Source organism: Melanerpes formicivorus, unplaced genomic scaffold (assembly GCF_026170545.1).
Source record: "Melanerpes formicivorus ecotype bairdi unplaced genomic scaffold, bMelFor1.0.p_v2 SCAF_15, whole genome shotgun sequence".
Taxonomy (NCBI): domain Eukaryota; kingdom Metazoa; phylum Chordata; class Aves; order Piciformes; family Picidae; genus Melanerpes; species Melanerpes formicivorus.
The window spans coordinates 10,093,650-10,115,280 of record NW_027142367.1 but is presented as its reverse complement, the minus strand read 5'-3'; the positions used below and the strand labels follow the sequence as shown (position 1 = coordinate 10,115,280).

The window sequence follows — 21,631 nt, the reverse complement described above, 5'->3', positions numbered from 1 at the left end:
CTGGTTTTAAAAGTAGGTGGGGACTGTATATGCTGCTGTAAATAGCTGAGAGACTGAAAAGCTTTCTCCTCCTTCCCATTTGTGAGGACAAGGTGGTGGGCAGGAAAGCTAACACATAACTTACATCTCTCTTTTATTCTGCTTTACCATGGGAATAGCTAGGCTTTCACCACTGCACCTGGCCATCATCCAGGAGTGCAGTATGTGCTAGGAGGAACATCTGTTACACATCTGCTGCTAGGAATGGTTTGTCTCTTCCTTTCACTGAAGGGAAAACTTAAAATGGATCTTTTAATACGTGTATAAATGTGGTGCTGAGGGACATGGTTTAGTGGTGGACTTAACAGTGCTGGGTTAATGGTTGGACTCAATGATCTCTTCCAATCAAAATGATCCTGTGCAAATCTACTGATTTATTTAAATATACAGTTAAGTGGGTTGAGCAAAAAAAACCCACCCCAAACCAACCAAATACTTCAAATATTCAATGGAAAACTGATAGGGGGAAAAAAAAAAGTTAAATTTCACAGCTGATGGAGCATTTCTCAAGGCCATTATCATGCCAAAATATTTGGACTGCCATCCTGTCTAGTCTTCAGCAGAAGATTAAACTGTTGAACGTGTATAGAAACACACCTTGAAAACTCCAATGCATGGTTTGATTCAGACCATTTATTTATACACCCTTCAGGCTTACTATGTAAAGGATTATTCAGGGAGGCAAACCTTGTCCTGCCAGGTAGAAAATACTTCCCTCTGATTTTGTTTCAAGCGATGTAGCTGATAATCACTGGACAGAAGGAAGAGTGTTGTCACATCAAAGTAGTAACATTGTCTGAAACAAATAAAGCTTGCCCAGGCAAGATTGGTATTTCTGGCCATTTTTAGGATGCTTTAGCAGGAGAAAATTCAAATCTGAATAGAACTGAGTTAAAAGGCTGCAAAAAAGAGAGCTCCACATCAAGATCCTCTTCAGAGAAAAAGGACAGCTTGGTCCTAAGTCCTGGCTTCCAGCCACAAAATTACACAAGCATCTTAAGAGCTTATTTCTGGTTACCCAGCTGGTGGAAAGCTCCTGGAGCAGAGCTGGAGTTAAGGTAACTATAAGCAGGTTTTTATTTATTTCTCTATGCTTGTCTTCAGACCTAGTAACCGTGTTAGTATTGGCTAAGAAAACGTCTCTATATTCTTCACATTTCATCTGTTTTTAAGCATGGTTTGAGGATAACTGCTAAATGCTATGTTATGCAGTTCCTTTCCACAGCAAGAGCTTTGGAGCTGGGACAATGAACATTCCCAGGGGTATTCAACACTCCTGTACCAGGGGTAAGGGTAGCAAGACCCCACTGTGCTCACCATCCAGCAAGCTGACAGGGTGTCAGTGTGGATGAGAATGTTTCCACCAGTAAAGGACTAACCCCAGGGTTCCCAAAAAGCAGGATCTCTGGCAAACACATATTCATCTCTGTGACATATCCATCAGCTGTAAGCAGTGAACAACTATTTCAGAAGCACTAAACGTTGCTGTAAGCAGTTTTGTGGTTGCTGATATCTATTTTTGCATCTCTTTGGTATTTATTCAGATCTTGTCTTGTTTGGATGTAATTCCAAAAATCCTCTGGTAGAGGAATGCTCATTGTTTTGCCTCTGTTCACACTGGTCACATCCCTTAGGCCAGCAAAAGGATCTTTTGAGAATTATAGAATGTTTTGGATTGGAAGGGACCTTTAAAGGTCATCTAGTCCAACACTCACTGCAGTCAGCAAGGGCACCTGCAACTAGATGAGGCTGCTCAGACACCCAAGCAACCTGACCTTGAAGGGTTCCAGCAGTGGAGCTTCTAAGACCTCTGTGGGCAACCTGCACCAGTGTTTCACAACCCTAACATAAGACAATTCCCCTTTATATCTAGTCTAAATGTCCCCTCTTTTAGTTTAAACCCATCAGCCCTTCTCCTGACAGAACAAGCCCTGCTAAAAGGACTGTCTCAATCTTTCTAATAGGCCCCTTTAAGTATCAAAAGGCCGCAAGGTCTCTCTGGATCCTTCTCTTCTCCAGGCTTGACAACCACAACTCTCTCAGCCTGTCCTCACAGCAGAGTGCTTCCTGCCCTCCCATCATCGTTGTGGCCTCCTCTGGATCCTCTTCCCTGCTGTGCTGAGGATTCTAGAGCTGGTCCCAGCACTGCAGGTGGGATGTCACCATGGGTAGGGGAAGACTCCTTCCTTGACCTGCTGGCCAGGTTGCTATAGTCATTGCTGGGGACTCTCTGAATTAGGGTTTTCCTTCCCATGGCTAAGATAATTTTTTGATTCTCCATGCAGCTGCCTCTGGATGGAAGAAGCTCACTAACAACCCCACCTCAGGGACCAGTTCCCTTTTCCTGACCTGTTCATATCTTTCCATAGATAGAACCTGAATCACATGAAGACAGGCAACACACATAGGAGCGGAGCAGCTGCAGTGGTGATGCTAGTCATAAAAACATAGAATTGCTTTGGTTGGAAGAGACCTTTAAGATCATCAAGTAGAACTGTTAACCTAGTACTACCAATTCTAACCACTAGATCGTGTCTCTTAGCATCACATTCATATATGTTTTAAATCCCTTCAGGAATGGGGACTCCATCATTTCCCTGGGCAGCCTGTTCCAGGGCTGGACAACTGTTTTGGGGAAGAAATTGTTCCACATGTCCAATGTAAACCTCTCCTGGTGAAACTTGAGGTCAAGCCCAATATAAACCCTCCCTTGAGGCACAACTTGAGGCCATTTCCTCTTGTCTTACTGCTTGTTCCTTGGGAGAAGGAACAACCCCCAGGGAGTTGTAGAGAGAGGGAAGGTCTTCCCTCAACCTCCTTTTTCTCCTGAATAAACAGCCCCAGTTCTCTCAGCACTGTGGAGCAGCACTGCTCTTTATTGCTAACTTTAGCCTCATTTCCTTCTGATGGGTGCCTGCCATCCTCCAAACAGCTCTAGTTTAGTGAAATAAACAGTCAGGGAAAAATACACCCAATGCTGGCTGAATTAAATTGCTCAGCATTGAAGGAAAACACGCCTGTTTATAACTTGGTAGGTCTAGACAGTCTGGATTATGACTAAGAAGAAGAGACATTTAGAAAGACCAATTTAGAAGAGTACAGTTCCCATCTTCTTATGTGTCAACTGTCAGATTTCTTTCCACCCTTTTTTTTAAACCTTATTTAAGATGATGCAGTGGAACAATTAGGGAAGCTTTGGGGGATGTTACATAGCAGTTAGAGCCTTTGGTGCCTCATGAAGCTTGGCCAGCTGGGGATTTCTTACTCTGATGCACAGGGGGTTTTGGACATGGAGCAGATTGGAGTTGAGCAGAAGGATCCATGACAACACTATTTCCTGAAAATTCTCCCAAGTGGAACAGAGGCTGTAATGGTGCCAAAGCCACAGTCAGAGCCACAGACTGACACTAAATGATTCACTCACTGGGAGGAGGCAAAAAACTCATCAATTTTTTTTTTTTTAAATTCAAGCTTTTTTCCTACTTTTGGATCTTGTTCTGCAGTGTTGCTGCACATGCATGGACGTAAGGAGGAAGTTCTTTACTATGAGTAGTAAAATACTGAAATAGGTTGCCCAGGGATGTAATCCCAGATAGTCTGATGTCGTTAGAAGTGCCCATGCTCACTGAGAGAGGATGAACAAGATGACCTTTGAGGACCCCTTCCAACCAGATCACTAATCTGTGAATTTATGCTGAGCTTTAGACACAAGAACTCTGTGCACTCCTGATGAGCCAAAAGTCAAGTAAAATACTTAAGGAACAGTCTCCCATCTCCTCCAGAACCTCTCAAATAAATGCAGAACTGTCTTAAAGACAGAACAAGCTGAAGCAGTGTAAACCAAAATCACATTTATAAATGTTTATTGGATCAGGGCCTTTGTTTGTACAGGGAAAGACAATTGCAACAAAATAGAGTATGGTTTTACTCATCAAATATGAGAAACTCTGATGGTAACATATGTTTGTTCAATTTTTAGCACAGCTTTAGCTACTGTAACTTGACGAATCTTTCCCCTTTTTTATAAACATTTGGTACATGTTTTACAAAGAAAAATTAGTAACAGAAGGTTTAGCTAAATAATTGATACATGAATCCAGAACTGAATATTAAATGAATTAGGTCTTTTTTCTTTCCCTCTCTCTCTCTTTCCCCATGCAGTTGCTACCATAGCAGTAAATACCCACAAAGGAGAAAACGTAACTCTGAAATCTCATCTGAGCAGAACTCTGATGGAGAGTTTGTTCAGATACACCCCACATTTACAGCCTCACGACGTGCCAAAAAATACAGATGTTCATCGCAAGATGAGATAAAGGGGTGATTGCCAGAGACGTAATGAAACTGCTCTGGTTTAATCTATTCCTCCCGAGGTGCGCTGCCCAAATGTTCCAAACACGTTGGTTTTACTAATAATCTTCAAAATTTGGAGATGATTATCATCTACTTCCACCTCCCTTCCAAAAGAGTCAAAATGTGAGGAGCTCAGAATTAAAAATGAAGGTGGAAAACTATTGTTGCCCTTTAATATAGCAAACAATGCAGGCGGTAAATGGCTAATGAACACAAACTGTGGCTTCTGAAGGTGTGTGTTTGTTTAGCCATTTGGCAACGTGACACATCTAGCTCAAGGCGGCATGAAAGCCAGGACAGTAATTAATTTACTTAGAGGTTTGGAATAGGAGGAATATTACAGAATTAATATGTGAGCTGGCTGTGAAATACACTTTGTGGCTCGTACAGAAGAGTTTAATAACAGTGATTATTCCAAGTTTCCAATTTCCTTTGATTCTGAAATATTCTTAGCAAAGAGGTGATATAACTGGCAAGGCGCTGCTTGGATTGTCGTTAGTGAAGAGCAGTATTATACATTCTAATTTAAAATTAATCCTGAACTAAGTGATGATGATAGGCCAGACATAAATTCTGAAGTGGAACCTTTGGGATATAAAACGAAACAGCCAACCAAGCTCACTGGTGAAAAATGTTTAATGGATTTTACAGGCGTAGCTTGGTTAACATCACAGACTTCTATTTGGCTGAGTTGAAGTAAAAGAGCATCCAATAATTGGAAGAATTTTTATTTAAATACTTTTCAAACGGAAAGCCCCAACATATTGTGATTTAAGAATGTTTTAAAAGGTATAAACCAACCTTTGACAGAAGATAAAACCTAATCTTTCTTTCTTCATTTTCTTTGTTTGCTTTTGAGCAAGGCAGTTAATTGATTTATACTTTATTTTTCAGTCTTCTAGAGGAGGATTGGAGGAGCATAGAGAAATATAACATTTAAGATACTCCCTCAGCACCATCAGGTAAATAAACCTGTATAAATGCAGCCAGAAGTTACTGTTCACAGCTCTCAGAGGGGAAGAGATGTCTCCATCTCAGCCTAACTTCTCCCAGTGATGCCTAAGAGCTGATATAATTCTCCACCTTCTGCTGCCCTATGTTGACCTAGCAGTGCAAATTTAGGTTGCATGGTGGATGTGCTCTCATTCAGCTTTTGTCCAGAAGAGATGCCTTTCTGGGAATGTCCATTAGTAGCCACACACAAATGCTTTCTGCCAGAGGGAATGGCTGTGCTCCCTTTGATCTTAGAATCATAGAATTGTTTTGGTTGGAAGATGTCTTTAAGATCATAAAGTCCAACTGTTCATCCAACTCTGCCAAGTTTGCCACTAAACCAGCACTACATCTACGTGTCCTTGAAATCCCTCCAGAGATGGGGACTCCACCACCTCCCTGAGCAGACTGTTGCAGTTCCTTATGCTTAAAGTGTACTGGTAGCAACCATCAGCCTGGTAGTTGGGTTAGATGAAACTGACTAGCCAAACCCATGGTGTGACCTTCCTTCAGCTGTGAAAAAGAATTAGTCTAGAAAAATTGCTTTAGGCTAAAGGTAACCCAAGGTAAAGCTGTAGTAGAGTTCTTGCCTCCATTGCCAATATCAACAGGAGAAAGAGGCACAAGGTGGAACTCAGGAAGTTCCACCTGAACAGGAGGAAAAATTTTTTCAGTTTGAGGGTTGTGGAGCCCTGGATCATACTGCCCAGACAGGCTGTGGGGTTTCCAAGCCCACCTGGACATGGCAATCCTGGGCAGCTTGCTGTGGGTGACCCTGCATTTGGCATGGGGGTTGGATTAGATGATATCCAGAGGTTTCTTCCAACCCCTACCAGTCTGTGATTCTGTAACAAGATTATAGATTGCCTCTATTTCACTGCTTATGTTTAGGCAATTTTGTCTCCCACTGGTTGTTAAAAAAGGCTGCAAATTAGTACATCTGAATATAGCCCTGGAGAAAAAAAAAGAAAAGGCTGAGCACAGAACACATGAGAAAGGTGGTTCTGTGCCAAGATGAAGGATGGTTACAGGATTAAATGGAGCTCCTCAAAGCCTGTCTTAATCCTTTACACAACTGTGAAATTATGGGCATATTGCTCAGATCCTGTGCTCCAGGGACCTGATGTGCCTGCATTGAGCAGAACAGCCTGTGCTCTGAACTATGCTTCTGTTCCAAGAACAAAATCATGACATTAGTTGAGCTACGGAGCACCACCAAGTTAGAGGATTGCCTTGTGGCTCTAAAACCTGATCATCTAGGTTAGGATAGAAAGCTCTATGTGTTACTCTACTGGGTAAGGTAAAACTGTGTCAGTGCCTCCAGGTTACTCCTTCCTTCACAGAGAAATTCATTTCATGAGTCTGCTGAGGTGAGGAGACCTGCAGTGATGAAGCTATTTTGCTAGTCCTGACATTTCAAATAAGGACTTGAAGCCCTCTTTGCAAACTGCATTTTGCAAACAACGCTTTGGCATCATTTCAGCAGCCAGCCCAACAAGGGGGTCAGTGCATTTGTGTATCCTTAAACCTCTTTTATTTCATTCTCAAAGTGAATTATCTCAATTGGATTAGTAAGCATTAAGATATTAATCTCTGTTGATTAACGTGCTTTGAAACCTAGCTTTTTGCTGGAAAGGAGAATGCAGCAAACCCCTGAGAGCTGAAACCAAGGCTGCTTTGAGTGGCATGGGAAAGTGCTGAAGGCTTGTAGGTTGATGTCCTGTTTGATGATGCTAATGTTGCTAATCTGCAGGCATCTTTATCAAATGATTGCAAAGAATCAAGAAGAAAAACAGTTTTTTCCCCCTTTTTTCCTTTTACTAAGTGTGTGTCTCCCCCTCCTCCAGCTACCCCTCGTGGAGTAAAGCCAACTTGCTGTCTCTGGTTAGAAGTCTAGAAAGCTGAAATCTGTTTTGCCAACCAGAAGGGTTCACTGACTCAAAGGATTAACAATAGTTACAAATTATGATTATTTTCTGCTTTTCTCATTGATTGCTGTAAAAAGAATAAACTCTATCCAATAAGAGCTACTGGAATTACAGTGAAACCAAAAATATCACCACAGAATATAAGATGACATATATGTACCATATGAAGAGACCCCAGATGTTCTGAATAAACATGATTATAAGAAATTAAACTTCTCTAGATGTTCAAGGACACTATTTATAGGTTTGAGAAGCTGAGATGATTATTACCTAGATGTAGAGAAAGGGTTTCATGTAGCAACCTTTCTCCTTCTCATTTATGAAATGTGGTTTCTTTCCTTCAGTAGAAGAGTTAAATGAGACCTTAGTCACCACTATGCTTACAAACACCTTTGGCACACCTCCCAAGGAGCACAACTGCCACTGTCCTGAACTAGTTCCAAGGTAGGTAATTTGGTTTATTGCATTTAGAGGCAGTTTCAATTAGATTGAGTGTTCTTCCACTTATAAATACAAATGTGCCGTCTGTGAGATGTGTCGAAACGGTTCGGGAGTTTCACCTCTGTGATAGCTCTGTAATGGGTGATTGGAATCTTAAATACAGTTTGAATTTACCTTTGTTTATTAAAGGGTTCTGCAGGGAAGATTCTCAAAACTTTAAGATGCCTTCATCATAGCTCTGTGAACAAACTGTCCCTTTTTTTTTTTTAAAATTCTATGAAAAGGTCTCAAGTCCACTGGAAATTTTGCAGGTTTTATCACAGTATCATAGAATCATTACCGGCTGGAAAAGACCTCTAAGATCATAAAGTCCAACCATCAACTCAACAGCACCATGCCTCCTAAACCATATCCCAGAGAGTCACATCTACATGGTTTTTGAACACAGCCACATGCTGCTTTGTCTTTGATGGTTCTTGAAATATGTACTCAGAATGAAGTCTTTGGGCAGGGATTTATTTAGCGGTTTTTCTTGGATGTCTAGTGTCTGTCTGTGACAGACATGGATCATCAGATGGATCTGAGGAAGATGTGGCTAGCAGTTATAGGGAAGTGATGGCCTCCCTGTGCTGGGTGCTGGTGAGGCTTCACCTCAAATACTGGGTTCAGTTTTGGGCCCTTCACACTTCAAGAAGGATATTGAAGTGCAGGAGGGTGTCCAAAGAAAGGCAGTGAAACCAGTGAAAGGTCTAGAGCACAAGTCTCCTTCTCTGGAGAGATTCAGAAGTCTCCTGGACATGATCCTGGGTAAGCTGCATCGGGTGACTCTGATTTAGCAGGTGGGTTGGACAAGATGACCTCCAGAGTTCCTTTCCAACCCCCACCATTCTGTGTTTTCCTGTGATTCTGAGAAAACTTGAAGCCGTCAACATTTTTGCAGCAAGGGAGATGAACATCATGCATGTAACATGTCAACTGCAGGCCAACCAAAGAAAAGCTAAGCCACTGCTGCATTCTTTCTTTTTCTCTGTGTACATAGAACAGAAGGAAGGAAAACCCACCCAGGAGGAGTGTAAGATGGCTACCAGGTAAGCACAACACTCCTGGGAAGTAAAAGAGCAGCAAGAGGCTGTTTTAGCAGCGCTATGGTGCGTGTGCATGCATCGTGGCTATTTACCACGCTGTGGTTGACCTTCATTCCTCTGCTTGGGTTACATCCCTTCTGTGGTAGTCGACCTTGCTTCCTTTCAAATAAAAGGTCTTTTGTGTGCTTATTAACACTATTAGCACTGTCTGTTTTCTAATTCTGTATAATAATTGAGAAACTCTAATTACTGTAATTACTATGCTCCTGGGGTGAGGTTTTATTTTTTATCATTATTTCCAGTGATTTGACTTTTTTTTTTTTCCCCCCAAAATACTTTCTCACATTAAAAGCATGATAGACAACCACAAGTCCTTGTAGCACATTTATGTATCAACCACCTCCACTGAATTTCATCAGTGCAGGTCACCACTTTTTTAATCACGTATTACTAAATTTCTTCTGCCTGAAGCAAAAACAAGGCATGGAGAGAGCAAGTGATTGCTGACACGTAACAAATGATAGGACATGCCAAGGTTCGATTCTGCCAACCAAGTAGTAGCACCAGCCCAACAAGAGCAAAGATGGAGGTGACAGCTAGATGGCACAACTAAATACATTCTGAGTCTTTCTAATGTAACTCTTTAAGGAGCAAAGACATGTGCCAATACATGCAAACACTGAAATACTTCAAGAAGCAATTTGAGACTTTGGCCAACATAGAAGGACCTTGGTCCAGTTCCCATTGCTTTCCACAGAAGGATCCAGCTCTGCCTTTGGAAGTTTGTAGTCCAGAGCAGTATCTTGGAGTAAGCAAGGTGTTGTATTGTGTGCATTCTCCAATAGCTAGAGGACATCCAAAAAAGAGCAAAGAAGCTAGTGAAAAGTCTAAAGAACAAGTCTTCTGAGGAGCAGTAGAATTGTTCAGTCTGCAGAGAAGGAGGCTCAGGGAGGATCGCACCCTCTATAACTTCCTGAGAGGAGATTGTAGCAAGATGTGGGTTATTCTTTTCTCCCAAGTAACAAAGGATAGGACAGGAGGAAATGGCCTCAAGTTGTGTCAGGGGAGGTTTATGTTGGACATTAAGAATAATTTCTTTCCAAAAAGGGTTGTCAAGCCCTAGAACAGGCTGCCTGGGGAAGTGGTGGAGTCACCATCCCTGGAGGGATTTAAAAGCTGTGTACATTTGGTGCTGAGACACATGGCAGTGCTGGGTTAATGGTTGGACTTGGCGATTTCAAAGGTCTCTTCCAAATAAAACGACTGATTCTATAACTGAATTTTTCCAATCACCCCTACACTGCTGGAGTAAAAAGTTTTGTTTCTTCTAGAATATTCCATCAGATTATGCTACATTTCTCAGGAAAAGATGTCTGAAATGACATCACCATCTTCACCTCCTCTGCCACTTGCAAACATGAAGAAGGCCGCCTCTTGCATCAGTACAATCCAAAATCCATTCTTTAGAAACAGCTTGCAGTCACCCTGATATATTTTTATGAGCCTTGGCTTTGCTTTTTACCCATTAGTGGGTATTTTGGAAAACTCTGATTCTTGCTAATCTTAACTAAAAACCATTTCATCACCCATTACCAAAGAACCATTCATGCAACCCAGCACTGATTTTACTAAATGACTGCAAGGCCTCATTTAGATTTTTAATAAACAGTCACATCCTAATGAGGTCTTCATAAAACTGACTAAATATGTTTAGAAATCATTAGCTTAAACTACCAGTACAAAAGTCTCCTTGGGGAGCCCTGCAGATTTTGTGATAAGGCTTGTGGCAGATGGATTAGTGTAGCAGCGCGAGCGAGCACTGAATTTCCACAGAAGGTGCGTAAATGGGAGCGAGTGGGTAAGGGGCTACCAGAGAAACAACTCCATGTCCCTTAGGTGGGTTCATTAAAGAGAGAAAACAATCAAAAACACATTTCCCTGCCATTTAAATACCAGGTGCACGGCAGTCTGCAGGTGCCAGCAACACTGACAAGGGTCCCTGGCTGGAACATGCAAGAGCTTAAAGGGATGCATGGTTTTGACAAGTGTGCCTCAGATAATGACAGTTATTGGCAGATGTACCCAGACCCTGCTGGAGGGTAATGTGGGGACCGAGTCATTTGCAGCAGGTGCTTGCATTAGGGACAGCCTCATGGTGATTCCTCCATCCGCAATTAAAACGGTCCTGCTGCATAATGCTCCAGGGCAAGAAGCTAGTTCCTAGCTCTGATTTAATGACTGCTCAGCCAGTCCTGGTAAACAGATACATGTACACCCTCTCGATGATTAATTCATGAAGGATGTACTCTGTGCAGCAAACACGTTAAATAGATACTTCATTTCCCAGAAAATAGAAAGGATTTTTTTCTCCTCAGCTTACAATGAGTCAAGAGGGTTAAAAATTAAAATGGATAAACCCACTGCCAACAGAAAAGGAAAACCTCATGGCTGGGAAGGTTACAAAGTTTGCCCTGCAGGAATGCTACCAAAAGGTTCATTAAAATCATCACTAATCAAGGTTTTATAATGAAGGTGGTGAAACACTGGCACAGGTTGCCCACAGAGGTGGGAGAAGCCCCATTCCTGGAAACAACCTCCAAGGCAGGGCTGTCTGGGGCTCTGAGCAGCTTGATCTGCTTGCAGATGTTCCTGCTAACTGCACGGGGATTGGACTAGCTGACCTTTAAAGGTCTCTTCCAACCCAAACCATTCTGTGATTCCACAAGGTGGCACGAAGTTTGTGTTAGGGGTTGTGGGACAGATGGTGTGCTTCTAATATGCCTCCTTGTTGTTGAGGATGGTTCGAGCTCTGGGAGCAGGACAGAAGCACTGGTGGAGGAGTGACTACATCATTCTGGGGCTCACACAATCTCATTTCCATTGACAGCTCATTTAATTTCTGCTCTCTGATCTCACCTTTCTCTGGCCTCCAGAGAAAGTGAAAACAAAATTGTTTCTACCACTGCCAGAAACAAAAAAGCCATAGATCTGTGTCCCACTAGGACTCTTGCACCCTGAAGAAATCTCTGTGGTGGCTCAAACTGTTGTGTAGCCAATTGTTCTGAGCTGAGGCTGCCAGCACTGGCACCAAAACCAGCATTTCCCCAGCTCATACCTGACAGTTTGCTCTAACTGATGCTTTAAAGTACTGATTTGAGGAAAACTGGATGGTTTCAGGCTGTATGATGTTTTTGTTCTAAGGCTTGTTTATCCGCAGCCTGAGCACATCCCTTTTTAAGTTAGGTACTTGGGTACTTATCAACATGCATAAGGCTTTAACAAAAAAGATTTGCTGGAGAGCTTCCTGTTCTCACCAGCCCAGCTGTTTTGAATAGATACGGGATCATCCAACTATTTCCACCTTCCTCCTTGCTCAGGGGATTGAGTTTTTGAAGCAGCCTCCATGATCTTCTTTTTGTCAGTACTGTTAGTTGTACACATGTTCCTGCAGCAGGTGTTAATTGCAGTCACCAATCCCATCTTTTTTTATATCTATAAATAATATTGGCACCTGATCTGTTGGCAGGCTTGAGCACATTGACATCTAAACCTTAGGATGTATATTAACAGCTAACAAAGGACTGAAAGAAGAATAAATTGAGATTGTGAAACTGGACTTGCTAAAAAAGGAGATGATAGAATCATAGAATTGTCAGGGTTATAAGGGACCTCAAGGATCATCTACTTCCAACTCCCCTGCCATGGGCAGGGACACCACACTAGATCAGGTTGCTCACAGCCACATCCAGCCTGGCCTTAAAAACCTCCAGGGATGAGGCTTCTACCACCTCATTTGGCATTTGGTGTCTCACCACCCTCATGGTGAAGAGTTTCTTCCTAACATCCAACCTGAATCTACCCATTTCTAGTTTTGCTCTGCTCCTCCCAGTCCTGTCACTACCTGACACCCTAAAAAGTCCTTCCTCAGCTTTCTTGTAGGCCCCCTTCAGATACTGGAAGGCCACAATAAGGTCTTCTCAGAGCCTTCTCTTCTCCAGACTGAACAGCCCTAACTCCCTCAGCCTGTCATCATAGGAGAGGTGCTCCAGCCCTCCAATCATCCTTGCGGCTCTTCTCTGGGCACCTTGCAGCATGCCCACATCCTTCTTGTAATAGTGGCTCCAGAACTGGATGCAGTACACAAAGTGGGGTCTCCCCAGAGTGGAGCAGAGCGGGAGAGCCGCCTCTCTTGACCTGCTGGCTACACTTCATAGTGACACAGAGTAATGGCAACATAGAATCATTTTGGTTGGAAAAGACATTTAAGATCAAGTCCAACCACAAATCAGTGTTCTCTCTGCTCAGGAAATTGCCACAGGGCAGAAGGGCACCAGCCACGGTTCCAGCATGAAATTATAACCATCTCTTAAAACCGTGTGGCTCACACCAAGATATGTGTTCATGACTTCTTAAGTCAACGCTTCGACTTACACTGATTGCAGGAGCTGCAATAAAAGCAGTGAGCTGGTTTGGGGTTTTTTTTTCTTCTTTTCTTTATTATTTTAAATGCAAGCTCTATGCCCAATTCCCAAGCAAATTTTCTTGGATAAAACATCCCAGATGAGAATCAAGACACTATTGCATAGACAAAGCAGTAGATTAAATCCTCAGTTATTGACAGTTGTGAGAAACAAAGAAAATGGTTCCATTCAATACTTGCTGCAAACAAAATTAGCCATAATGACTTGAGTAGGAGGCTTATTTTAGAAGTTATAAAGCACTGAAAGAAAAGTACACAGTATCTCAGCCAGGTAACTCAAGCTTCCCTTTTACTACTCGTCTCCTAAAGAGGACTTCCTGGTCAACAAACTTAGTATCCAAATGAGTAAAGATTTTTGGTGTTTCAGTCCAGAAAGCTTAGAGGAAGGAAAACCCAAACAAACCAGGCTGAGTTAGGAAAATCATAGAATCATAGCATGGCAGTGGCTGGAAGGGACTTCTGGAGATCATGAGTCCACCTTCCCCTGCCAAAGCAGGATCACATAGCAGGCCACACAGAAGTGCATCTGGGTGGGTTTTGAAAGTCTCTAGAGAAGAAGGCTCTGCAACCTCTCTGGCCAGTACTCCAATGCTCTGTCATCCTCATATGAAAGAACTTTTCCCTCATGTTGAGGTTGAATTTCCTGTATTCCAGTTTGCAGAGAGACCAACCCCCTCTTCCTGACAACCATCCTTCAGATATTTATAAACATTAATAAGACTCTCTCTCAGTCTTCTCTTCTCCAGACTATACAGCCCCAGGTATTTCCTCATAAGAGAGATATTCCAGTTTCTTGGTCATCCTTGTAGCCTCCATTAGACTCTCAAGTATTTCCCTGTCCCTCTACATCTGGGGAGTCCAGGAATGGATTGAGTTGGAAGGGATCCTTGAAGGCCATCTTGTCCAACCTGCCTGCAGCAAGCAGGGACATCTCCAACTGGATCTGGCTGCTCAGGACCCCATCAAATTTGTCCCTGAATGTCTCTAGGGGTGGGACCTCCACCACATCTCTGGGAAGCCTGTTCCAGTATTTCACTACCCTCATTGTAAAGAACTTCCTCCTTATGTCTAACCTAAAACTACCCTACTCCAGTTTAAATCCATTGCTACAAGCCCTTCTAAACAGTCCCTCCTCAGCCTTCCTGCAGGTCCCCTTCAGATATTGAAGTGTTGCTAAAGGGTATTCCTGCAGCTTTTCTTCTTCAGGCTGAACAACCCCAACTCTCCCAGCCCAACCTTGCAGGAGAGGGCCTCCAGCTCTCTGATCAACTTTGTGGACCTACTCTGAACCTGCTCCAGCAGGTCCATGTCCTTCTTGTGTTGGGGACTCTAGAGCTGGAAACAGTACTCTAGGGGAGGCCTCACCAGAGCAGAGCAGAGTGGCAGAATCACCTCTCTCAATCTGCTGGCCAGACAGTATGAGGAAGCTGCAATTTCATAGTTTAACTCCTTTTCTCAGAAATCTGTTTCAGAATTACATCCTCTCAATTGAAAAAAGAAAGATGACTCCACACCTTGTTCTGTAACTGGTTCCCTAGTTTCCCCTAATAGAAACTCGATGTTGAGATACATACAAAGATTGGACACCTTCCCTCTTCTGCAGTCTTTGCAGGCTGTGCTCTACAGAATGCAGCTTTATCTTCTCCTTTTTTTCCCCACTGTGCTAATGGTATCAAAGCCCAGCATCCAAGGCATGTTTAAAAATAATTGATAATGAACCTCTCAGCACAGGCAGTCATAAATATTTTATGCACCATACTCAGTGTATAAGCATCTTGTTGGTCTGCTCTTTAATTTCCAAAAGCAAACACCTTGGAAGTCTTTCATCTTTTTAAGTACAAAAATCACTTACCCTTCCCACTTCTACAAGATTAGTAACCATGATTATGCTGGCTGTGTTTTCATGCCACACCATCCTCCAGAAGTCATATATTGTCTCCTGCATTGGTCCTGAAACAATAAATCACATGAAAGGTTACTCTCTGAACATCTCATGATTGGAAGCTGGTCTCTGGGGAACTTTGAGAAACTGTGACTATACACATATAATCCTATCACTATCAATGTCTTTTTCATTTAGGGTCAGCTTATTTTCTTTCCTGCCACCTAGCTGCGTTCAGGTGTGGGGGGATTTTTTCCTCCCTGAAATAGTGCTCTGAAAGAAAGTTAGTTCTCCAACATTTGGGTATTTATCTCCCTAATACCCAAAAGTGGAGCTATAAAAAATGGATAACATTAGTCTTTCTCTTAACGATTGGAAGATAAACTAGGAAGGGTGTTTTCAGAATGAAATGAGCCTCTGTGGACTGTGTGGCCTTTCTTGGTTTCTAATATTTTTTCTTAGTATACACTATCCATCAAATTACCTCAGCTCCTAAATTGTACTTCCCAAAGTGAGACAGAAGTTACAGTGTTGTGCTGCAGTGTATCACCTTGCAAAACAGCAAGGAAAGTGGTGAAGAACCCTGGCATGCCACAGCAGTCAAGTCCTCTGCAGAGCTTTCCCCAACAGCCTTATGTAGGTGAACACAAAGGGCTTCCTCTAGTGTTGCGCTTAATCTGGGCACCAGTCCATGGGAAGTGTGATTGAAAATATGACAGAATTGCGGAATATTGAGAACAGAAGCACAAAATGGTGAGGTTGGAACTGATCTCTGAGGATCATCTAATCTAACAACCCTGGTAAAGCAGCTTGACCAGGATAGTGTCCAAGCATGTTTGGAATCTCTCCAGAAAAGGAGACTCCACAACCATTCTGAGAAGAACAACCACACCACTTTGCATATGCCTGGTCATGCCTGTTTCCAGCCTATGTGTCTTACCCATCATGTTCAGTGTGCACCTCAACTTTAAACCACTGCTTTAAAATCACTGAGCCAATAAGAATAAAGAAATGTAAAGCATTATCAGATACCTTAGGTAAAATACTATCAGATAACCTTACAGGTTGTCCCAAGAGGTGGTAGATGCCCCATTCCTGGAAACATTCAAGGTCAAGTTGAATGGGGCTCTGAGCAACTTGCTCTAGTTGAAGATGTCTGAAGGGAGTCGATAAGAAAGCTGGTGAGTGACTTTTTACAAGGGCTTTTACTAATAGGGTGAGGGGGAATGGCTTCAAGCTGGAAGAGAGCAGATTTAGGCTGGATATTAGGAAGGAATTATTTACAGTGAGAGTAGTGAGACACTGGAACTTGCGGCCCAGGGAGGTTGTGGATGTCCCCTCCCTGAAAGTGTTCAAAACCAGGTTGGATGAGGCCTTGACAAAACTGATTTAGTAGAAGTTGTCCCTGTACATGGCAAGGGTGTTTGAACTAGATGATCTTTAAGATCTCTTCCAACCAAAACCATTCTATGAGTCTGCGACTGTAAGCTTAACATCCATACTGAATCCATTACTGAACTGCCACACTGAGTAAGCCGTTAGTGGCTATTTAGAGGAATGCTTTAAATCAAATAATTAGAGGACAAATGGATAATATAGTGGCCTAAATGTGCCTCTAGTGAAGAAACCAACACTCTCAAAACATTCCAAAACCATACATCGACAGATTTGGGTAGTTTGGCATCCACAACTTGGTACTTTGAGCTACATTTGAATATGAAATTTTCACTGGGAAAGTCAAGTACTTAGTGAAAAGAAATTACTATGTTATTACATATTATCATGGCAGAGGGATTGGACTAGATAACCTTTGAAGATCCCTTCCAACCCAAAATATTCTGTTATTCTGTGACTTTGTGATTCTGTGACTTTGTGATTCTGTGATATGGGGAAGTCAAAACCAGCTCATTAGGCAAATAACATCACAGTTATGACATAACTTATTTAGGAGTAAAGGTTAAGAAAATAGATGGAAATGACCTAAAATTTTTGAATGCTTTAAATTTATTTTCAGCAATTTCAAAGGATAATTTTATCACCCATAGTTTGCTCACACCACTTAAATAAGTTATACATTCTCCCTCATACTTTTTCTGCTTTTAAATATGCTCCAAATGCAGTTTCCCTGTAGTTACTGAGCTTGTCTTTTATTTGTAGTTCATACAACAGGAGAAGAAAACGTTTAAATCATCAAGAATATCAGGAATCTGGAACACAAGAAACATCACAAGGTCTCAGAGCAGAAATAACAGCAGGATATAAACCTACAGATTTTGAAATGACCAAATTCAAGATTAAATTGTGGCTACAAAACTGGACATATTTTTTTTTTCCCCCATTTACAGCACAGAACTTCTGTGAGATGTCATTCTGAACTATAGTAAGAGCTGAATCACTCTCCACCACATGGAAATTTTCAATCAGTATTTTACTTCTAAGTATCCTGCAGATGTAATACAGGCATGGTCCAATTGCAGTTTTGATTGCCACAGTAAGATAACTAATATATACTGTAGTTAAAGTTTAGCTCGTTTGTATTTTAGTAACGTGGGATTGGATAAAGTTCCTGGGTCAAGTAAAGCCACAACAGCATTACAAAGGTTTTGGGCCAATCTCTCCTACTGGTAGAATGAAGAAGACTATTTTACCCACTGTAGGAAAAAGTACTAAAAAGCTAAAAGTACTACCAAGCCCTGGAACAGGCTACCCAGGGGAGTGACAGAGTTGCCATCCATAGAAGGGTTTAAAGTACATGTAGATGTGGTGCTGAGGGACATGGTTTAGTGGTGAATTGGCAGTTAATGGTTAGACTTGATGACTATAACTAAACTATTCTATGATTCTATGTCTGTAGATCTCCTCCTTTCCTCTCAAATATAAAACAAATATTCAGCAAAATTCCTATTGGTATAATCTATGAAGCAGGATTAGGTAAAGGCAGTTTTCCACAGAGTAATGTCCTGGAAAACGTTCCTAGCACATTAATAAGATTATTTAAGCTTGATCAAGGACAACACATGACATCACTATTGCTTGAAGAATCCTGATCTAATGGAGAAAATCAAAATGGCTCCACTGCATTCTGACACCACTGAAGTTTGTGACATTTCAGGACAGTTCACCTGAATATATTTTCCATAAAGTTGCAGGAAAGGTGAGGAAAGATCCTCTGTCCACCCAGCCATCTTCTTTTCTCCTTGCAAGAAGTCAGAATCTTTGAGAAACTGAGAGACAATGGAGCAAATTTCACAGAATCACAGAATCACCCAGATTGGAAGACACCTCAAAGATCATCGAGTCCAACCTGTCACCACAGACCTCATGACTAAACCATGGCACCAAATGCCACGTCCATCCCCTGTTGAACGCCTCCAGGGACGGTGACTCCACCACCTCCCTGGGCAGCACATTCCACTGGCAAACGACTCTCTCAGTGAAGAACTTTCTTCTCACCTCGAGCCTAAACTTCCCCTGGCACAGCTTGATAGTGTGTCCTCTTGTTCTGGTGCTGGTTGCTTGAGAGAAGAGACCAAATTCCTCCTGGCTACAACCACCCTTCAGGTAGTTGTAGAGAGTAATGAGGTCTCCCCTGAGCTTCCTCTTCTCCAGGCTAAACAATCCCAGCTCCCTCAGCTTCTTCTCATAGGGCTTGTGCTCAAGGCCTCTCTGGACACGTTCAAGTGTCTCAATGTCCTATTATTTCAATTTGCTTTCCTACAGATTCACTTGAGATACAAGATGGTTGGACCTTATTTTGTCACAACCATTTCTTTTTGACAGCTCTGGGATAACCTGGACCAATTTATTCCACACAACCCCCTCCGCCAACCCCTTTTTTTTCCTTACTCCCCTACAGACAGTCCAATTTGTCTCATCATTTTAAAGAGTCCGACATTTCAGATCCTGAAATCACAAATTACAAGTGGGGAGAGATCCTGATCACTGATTTCTTCCTAAAGATTATGAATTTGTCATTCTTCTAAAGAAAAGTAGAGAATTAAAAAATATGAGAAAAATCTGTCTTTAAGAAAAGGCAATACAATGTTTCAGGCCAGAGAAAGAACTGAGCTCCGACAAGGCTTTCAAGTTTGATTCCAATTGTTCTTCTAGAAGAAATGTGCTATGCTCTTCTCCATCTTACTATCCAAATGATAAGACAATCCTAATTAAAAGTGCTTGGCAGGATTTAGAATAGAATAGAATAGAATAGAATAGAATAGAATAGAATAGAATAGAATAGAATAGAATAGAATAGAATAGAATAGAATAAACCAGGTTGGAAGAGACCTTCAAGATCATCGTGTCCAACCTATCATCCAACACCACCTAATCAACTAACCCATGCAACCAAGCACCCTGTCAAGTCTCCTCCTGAACACCTCCAGTGACGGTGACTCCACCACCTCCCCAGGCAGCCCATTCCAGTGGGCAATCACTCTCTCTGTGTAAAACTTCCTCCTGACCTCTAGCCTGAAATTCCCCTGGCGCAGCCTGAGACTGTGTCCTCTTGTTCTGGTGCTGCCTGCCTGGGAGAAGAGACCAACCTCTGCCTGTTTACAACCCCCCTTCAGGTAGTTGTAGAGAGCAATAAGGTCACCCCTGAGTCTCCTCCTCTCCAGGCTAAGCAGCCCCAGCTCCCTCAGCCTCTCCTCATAGGGCTTGTGTTTCCTGCTTTCCTCAGTTTTTCTCTTCTTCCCCAACTCTTACATGTAACCTCCAAACTTCTTTCACATTCAGGACACCAAAAGGAAAAAAACAAAAAACTATACCTGAAAACCTACCTCAAAGTCTCAGAAAGTAATTCTTTTCTCTCTCATTTTTCTTCCCTCCTTGACATTTTTGAAATTAATTTCTTGACATATGAATAAATTATTACTTGTCTCCCACCAGAAGTGAAAAGCATTAGGGGCTAGGGAGAGTTGGAGGATTTATTGTCATGAAGGACTGAACAATTTGATTCCAGAGGCTTATGGTAAAGAGAGAAAGGGCCTATAATTGTTATAAGCATCAAGTTAACAGATGTGTGCACTATAGGCAGGAAGGTTACTCTCAGCAGTTGTCACATTGCGGGAGGAGAAGCTATGAAGAGAAGGAGCTGTGCTGCCTAACAGTAAGCCTGCAGCGCACCCCATTAGCTACACAATGTACTAGGTGGGATCAAAGATCTCTGCTGTGGGAAAAAAAAAGAAAAGAAAAGGGGGGAAAAAAAGACATCAACAACACACTGCAAGCAGAGGATGAAAAGCAAAGGGAAAAAATAAGGAAAAGAAATCAACCCTCCAAACCCCAAGCTAATTAAATGCATTATTGAAAAGACTCCATAGAAATGATCAGTTGTATGTATCACAGCCATTAGCTGGATTACCAGCAGTTGTTAGTTGCTGCTCAGGGAATGCAAACATATTAGGAAATGGAAAATCCTGCAGCTTTTAAGAATGGTTTGAGTTCTTAAGCTGCTGCTTCTGCACACAGAGCTTTCTAGAACCTCCATTTCTGCTTGTTACTGTGAGGCTTAGTTATAAAATCATAAAAACATTTTGGTTGGAAAAGACCTTTAAGTTCACTGAGTCCAACAGCTATCTAACTCTACCAAGTCTGGTGCTAAACCATGTCCCTTAGCATCAGTTCTAACAAGTGGTACTGCTGCTGGGGTGTGTGATCAATTTGATACAGGATAGAAGTGTTCAGCTGTAGGAAAGCAAGCAAACACACAAAGAAACAAGTAAAACCTGATGCCTGAAATGTCCCCAGCACTTACTCAGATGGGACTTGTAAATCTACAGGCCAGTTTTCGATTTCTAGAAAAGCACGCAGCTTAAACAAGGAACAAATCACTTCTAAACCCTTTTTCTAGTGTAGAATGTTAGATCCACAAGCTAATGTTTAGTCCACCTGAGACCAATTTCAGTGATAGATACTAAACCTAGGAATGTGCAGAAAATGAACAGATACCCTGAAGCTCCAAAGGCTCCCCAGGGACAGTGCCTGGGCAGTGGTAGCTGTTAGCATGTGTTGATAGAGGCAGGGGACTGACAAGATGCAAGATTTGTATCTACAGGAGTTAAATTCCATCTTGAAAAGTGTGCAATAAACCTCCTTCCAGTGAGGAGACACATCCACCCTGCATGAAGAGAAGGTTATAAAATGGTCTCCTCACCTAATGGTTACTGCACTTTGTAGCAGCAATAACTGCCTTCACTTTTTACCAAAGTAAAACTTGCTGCTTACTGTTGTGGGGGCCTACACCTTGACCACTCAAGGACAACTATGTCTGCATTGAGGGAGCACCATTTTAAACCTTAATCTTTGCTATGTATAATCCTTTCAAAATGAACCTGAGATACAATAAGTGATTTCTTATTAACAGATATTTAATAAGGATTGTTTACTCTGGAATAGAGGAGGATGAGGGAAGACATTCTCACCCTCT

At 42.1% G+C, this 21,631-nt stretch overlaps 1 protein-coding gene across 1 annotated transcript in view; it reads right to left on the bottom strand.

Annotated features, from left to right (window-relative positions):
• Nucleotides 1–21,631, bottom strand: part of LOC137445777 (receptor-type tyrosine-protein phosphatase mu-like) — a 203,186-nt gene that overhangs the window by 31,584 nt on the left and 149,971 nt on the right. Inside the window, exon 2 of the mRNA XM_068147768.1 lies at nt 15,172–15,269. Coding sequence (XP_068003869.1) covers nt 15,172–15,269 — 98 coding nt within the window. The remainder of the gene's footprint in view (nt 1–15,171; nt 15,270–21,631) is intronic.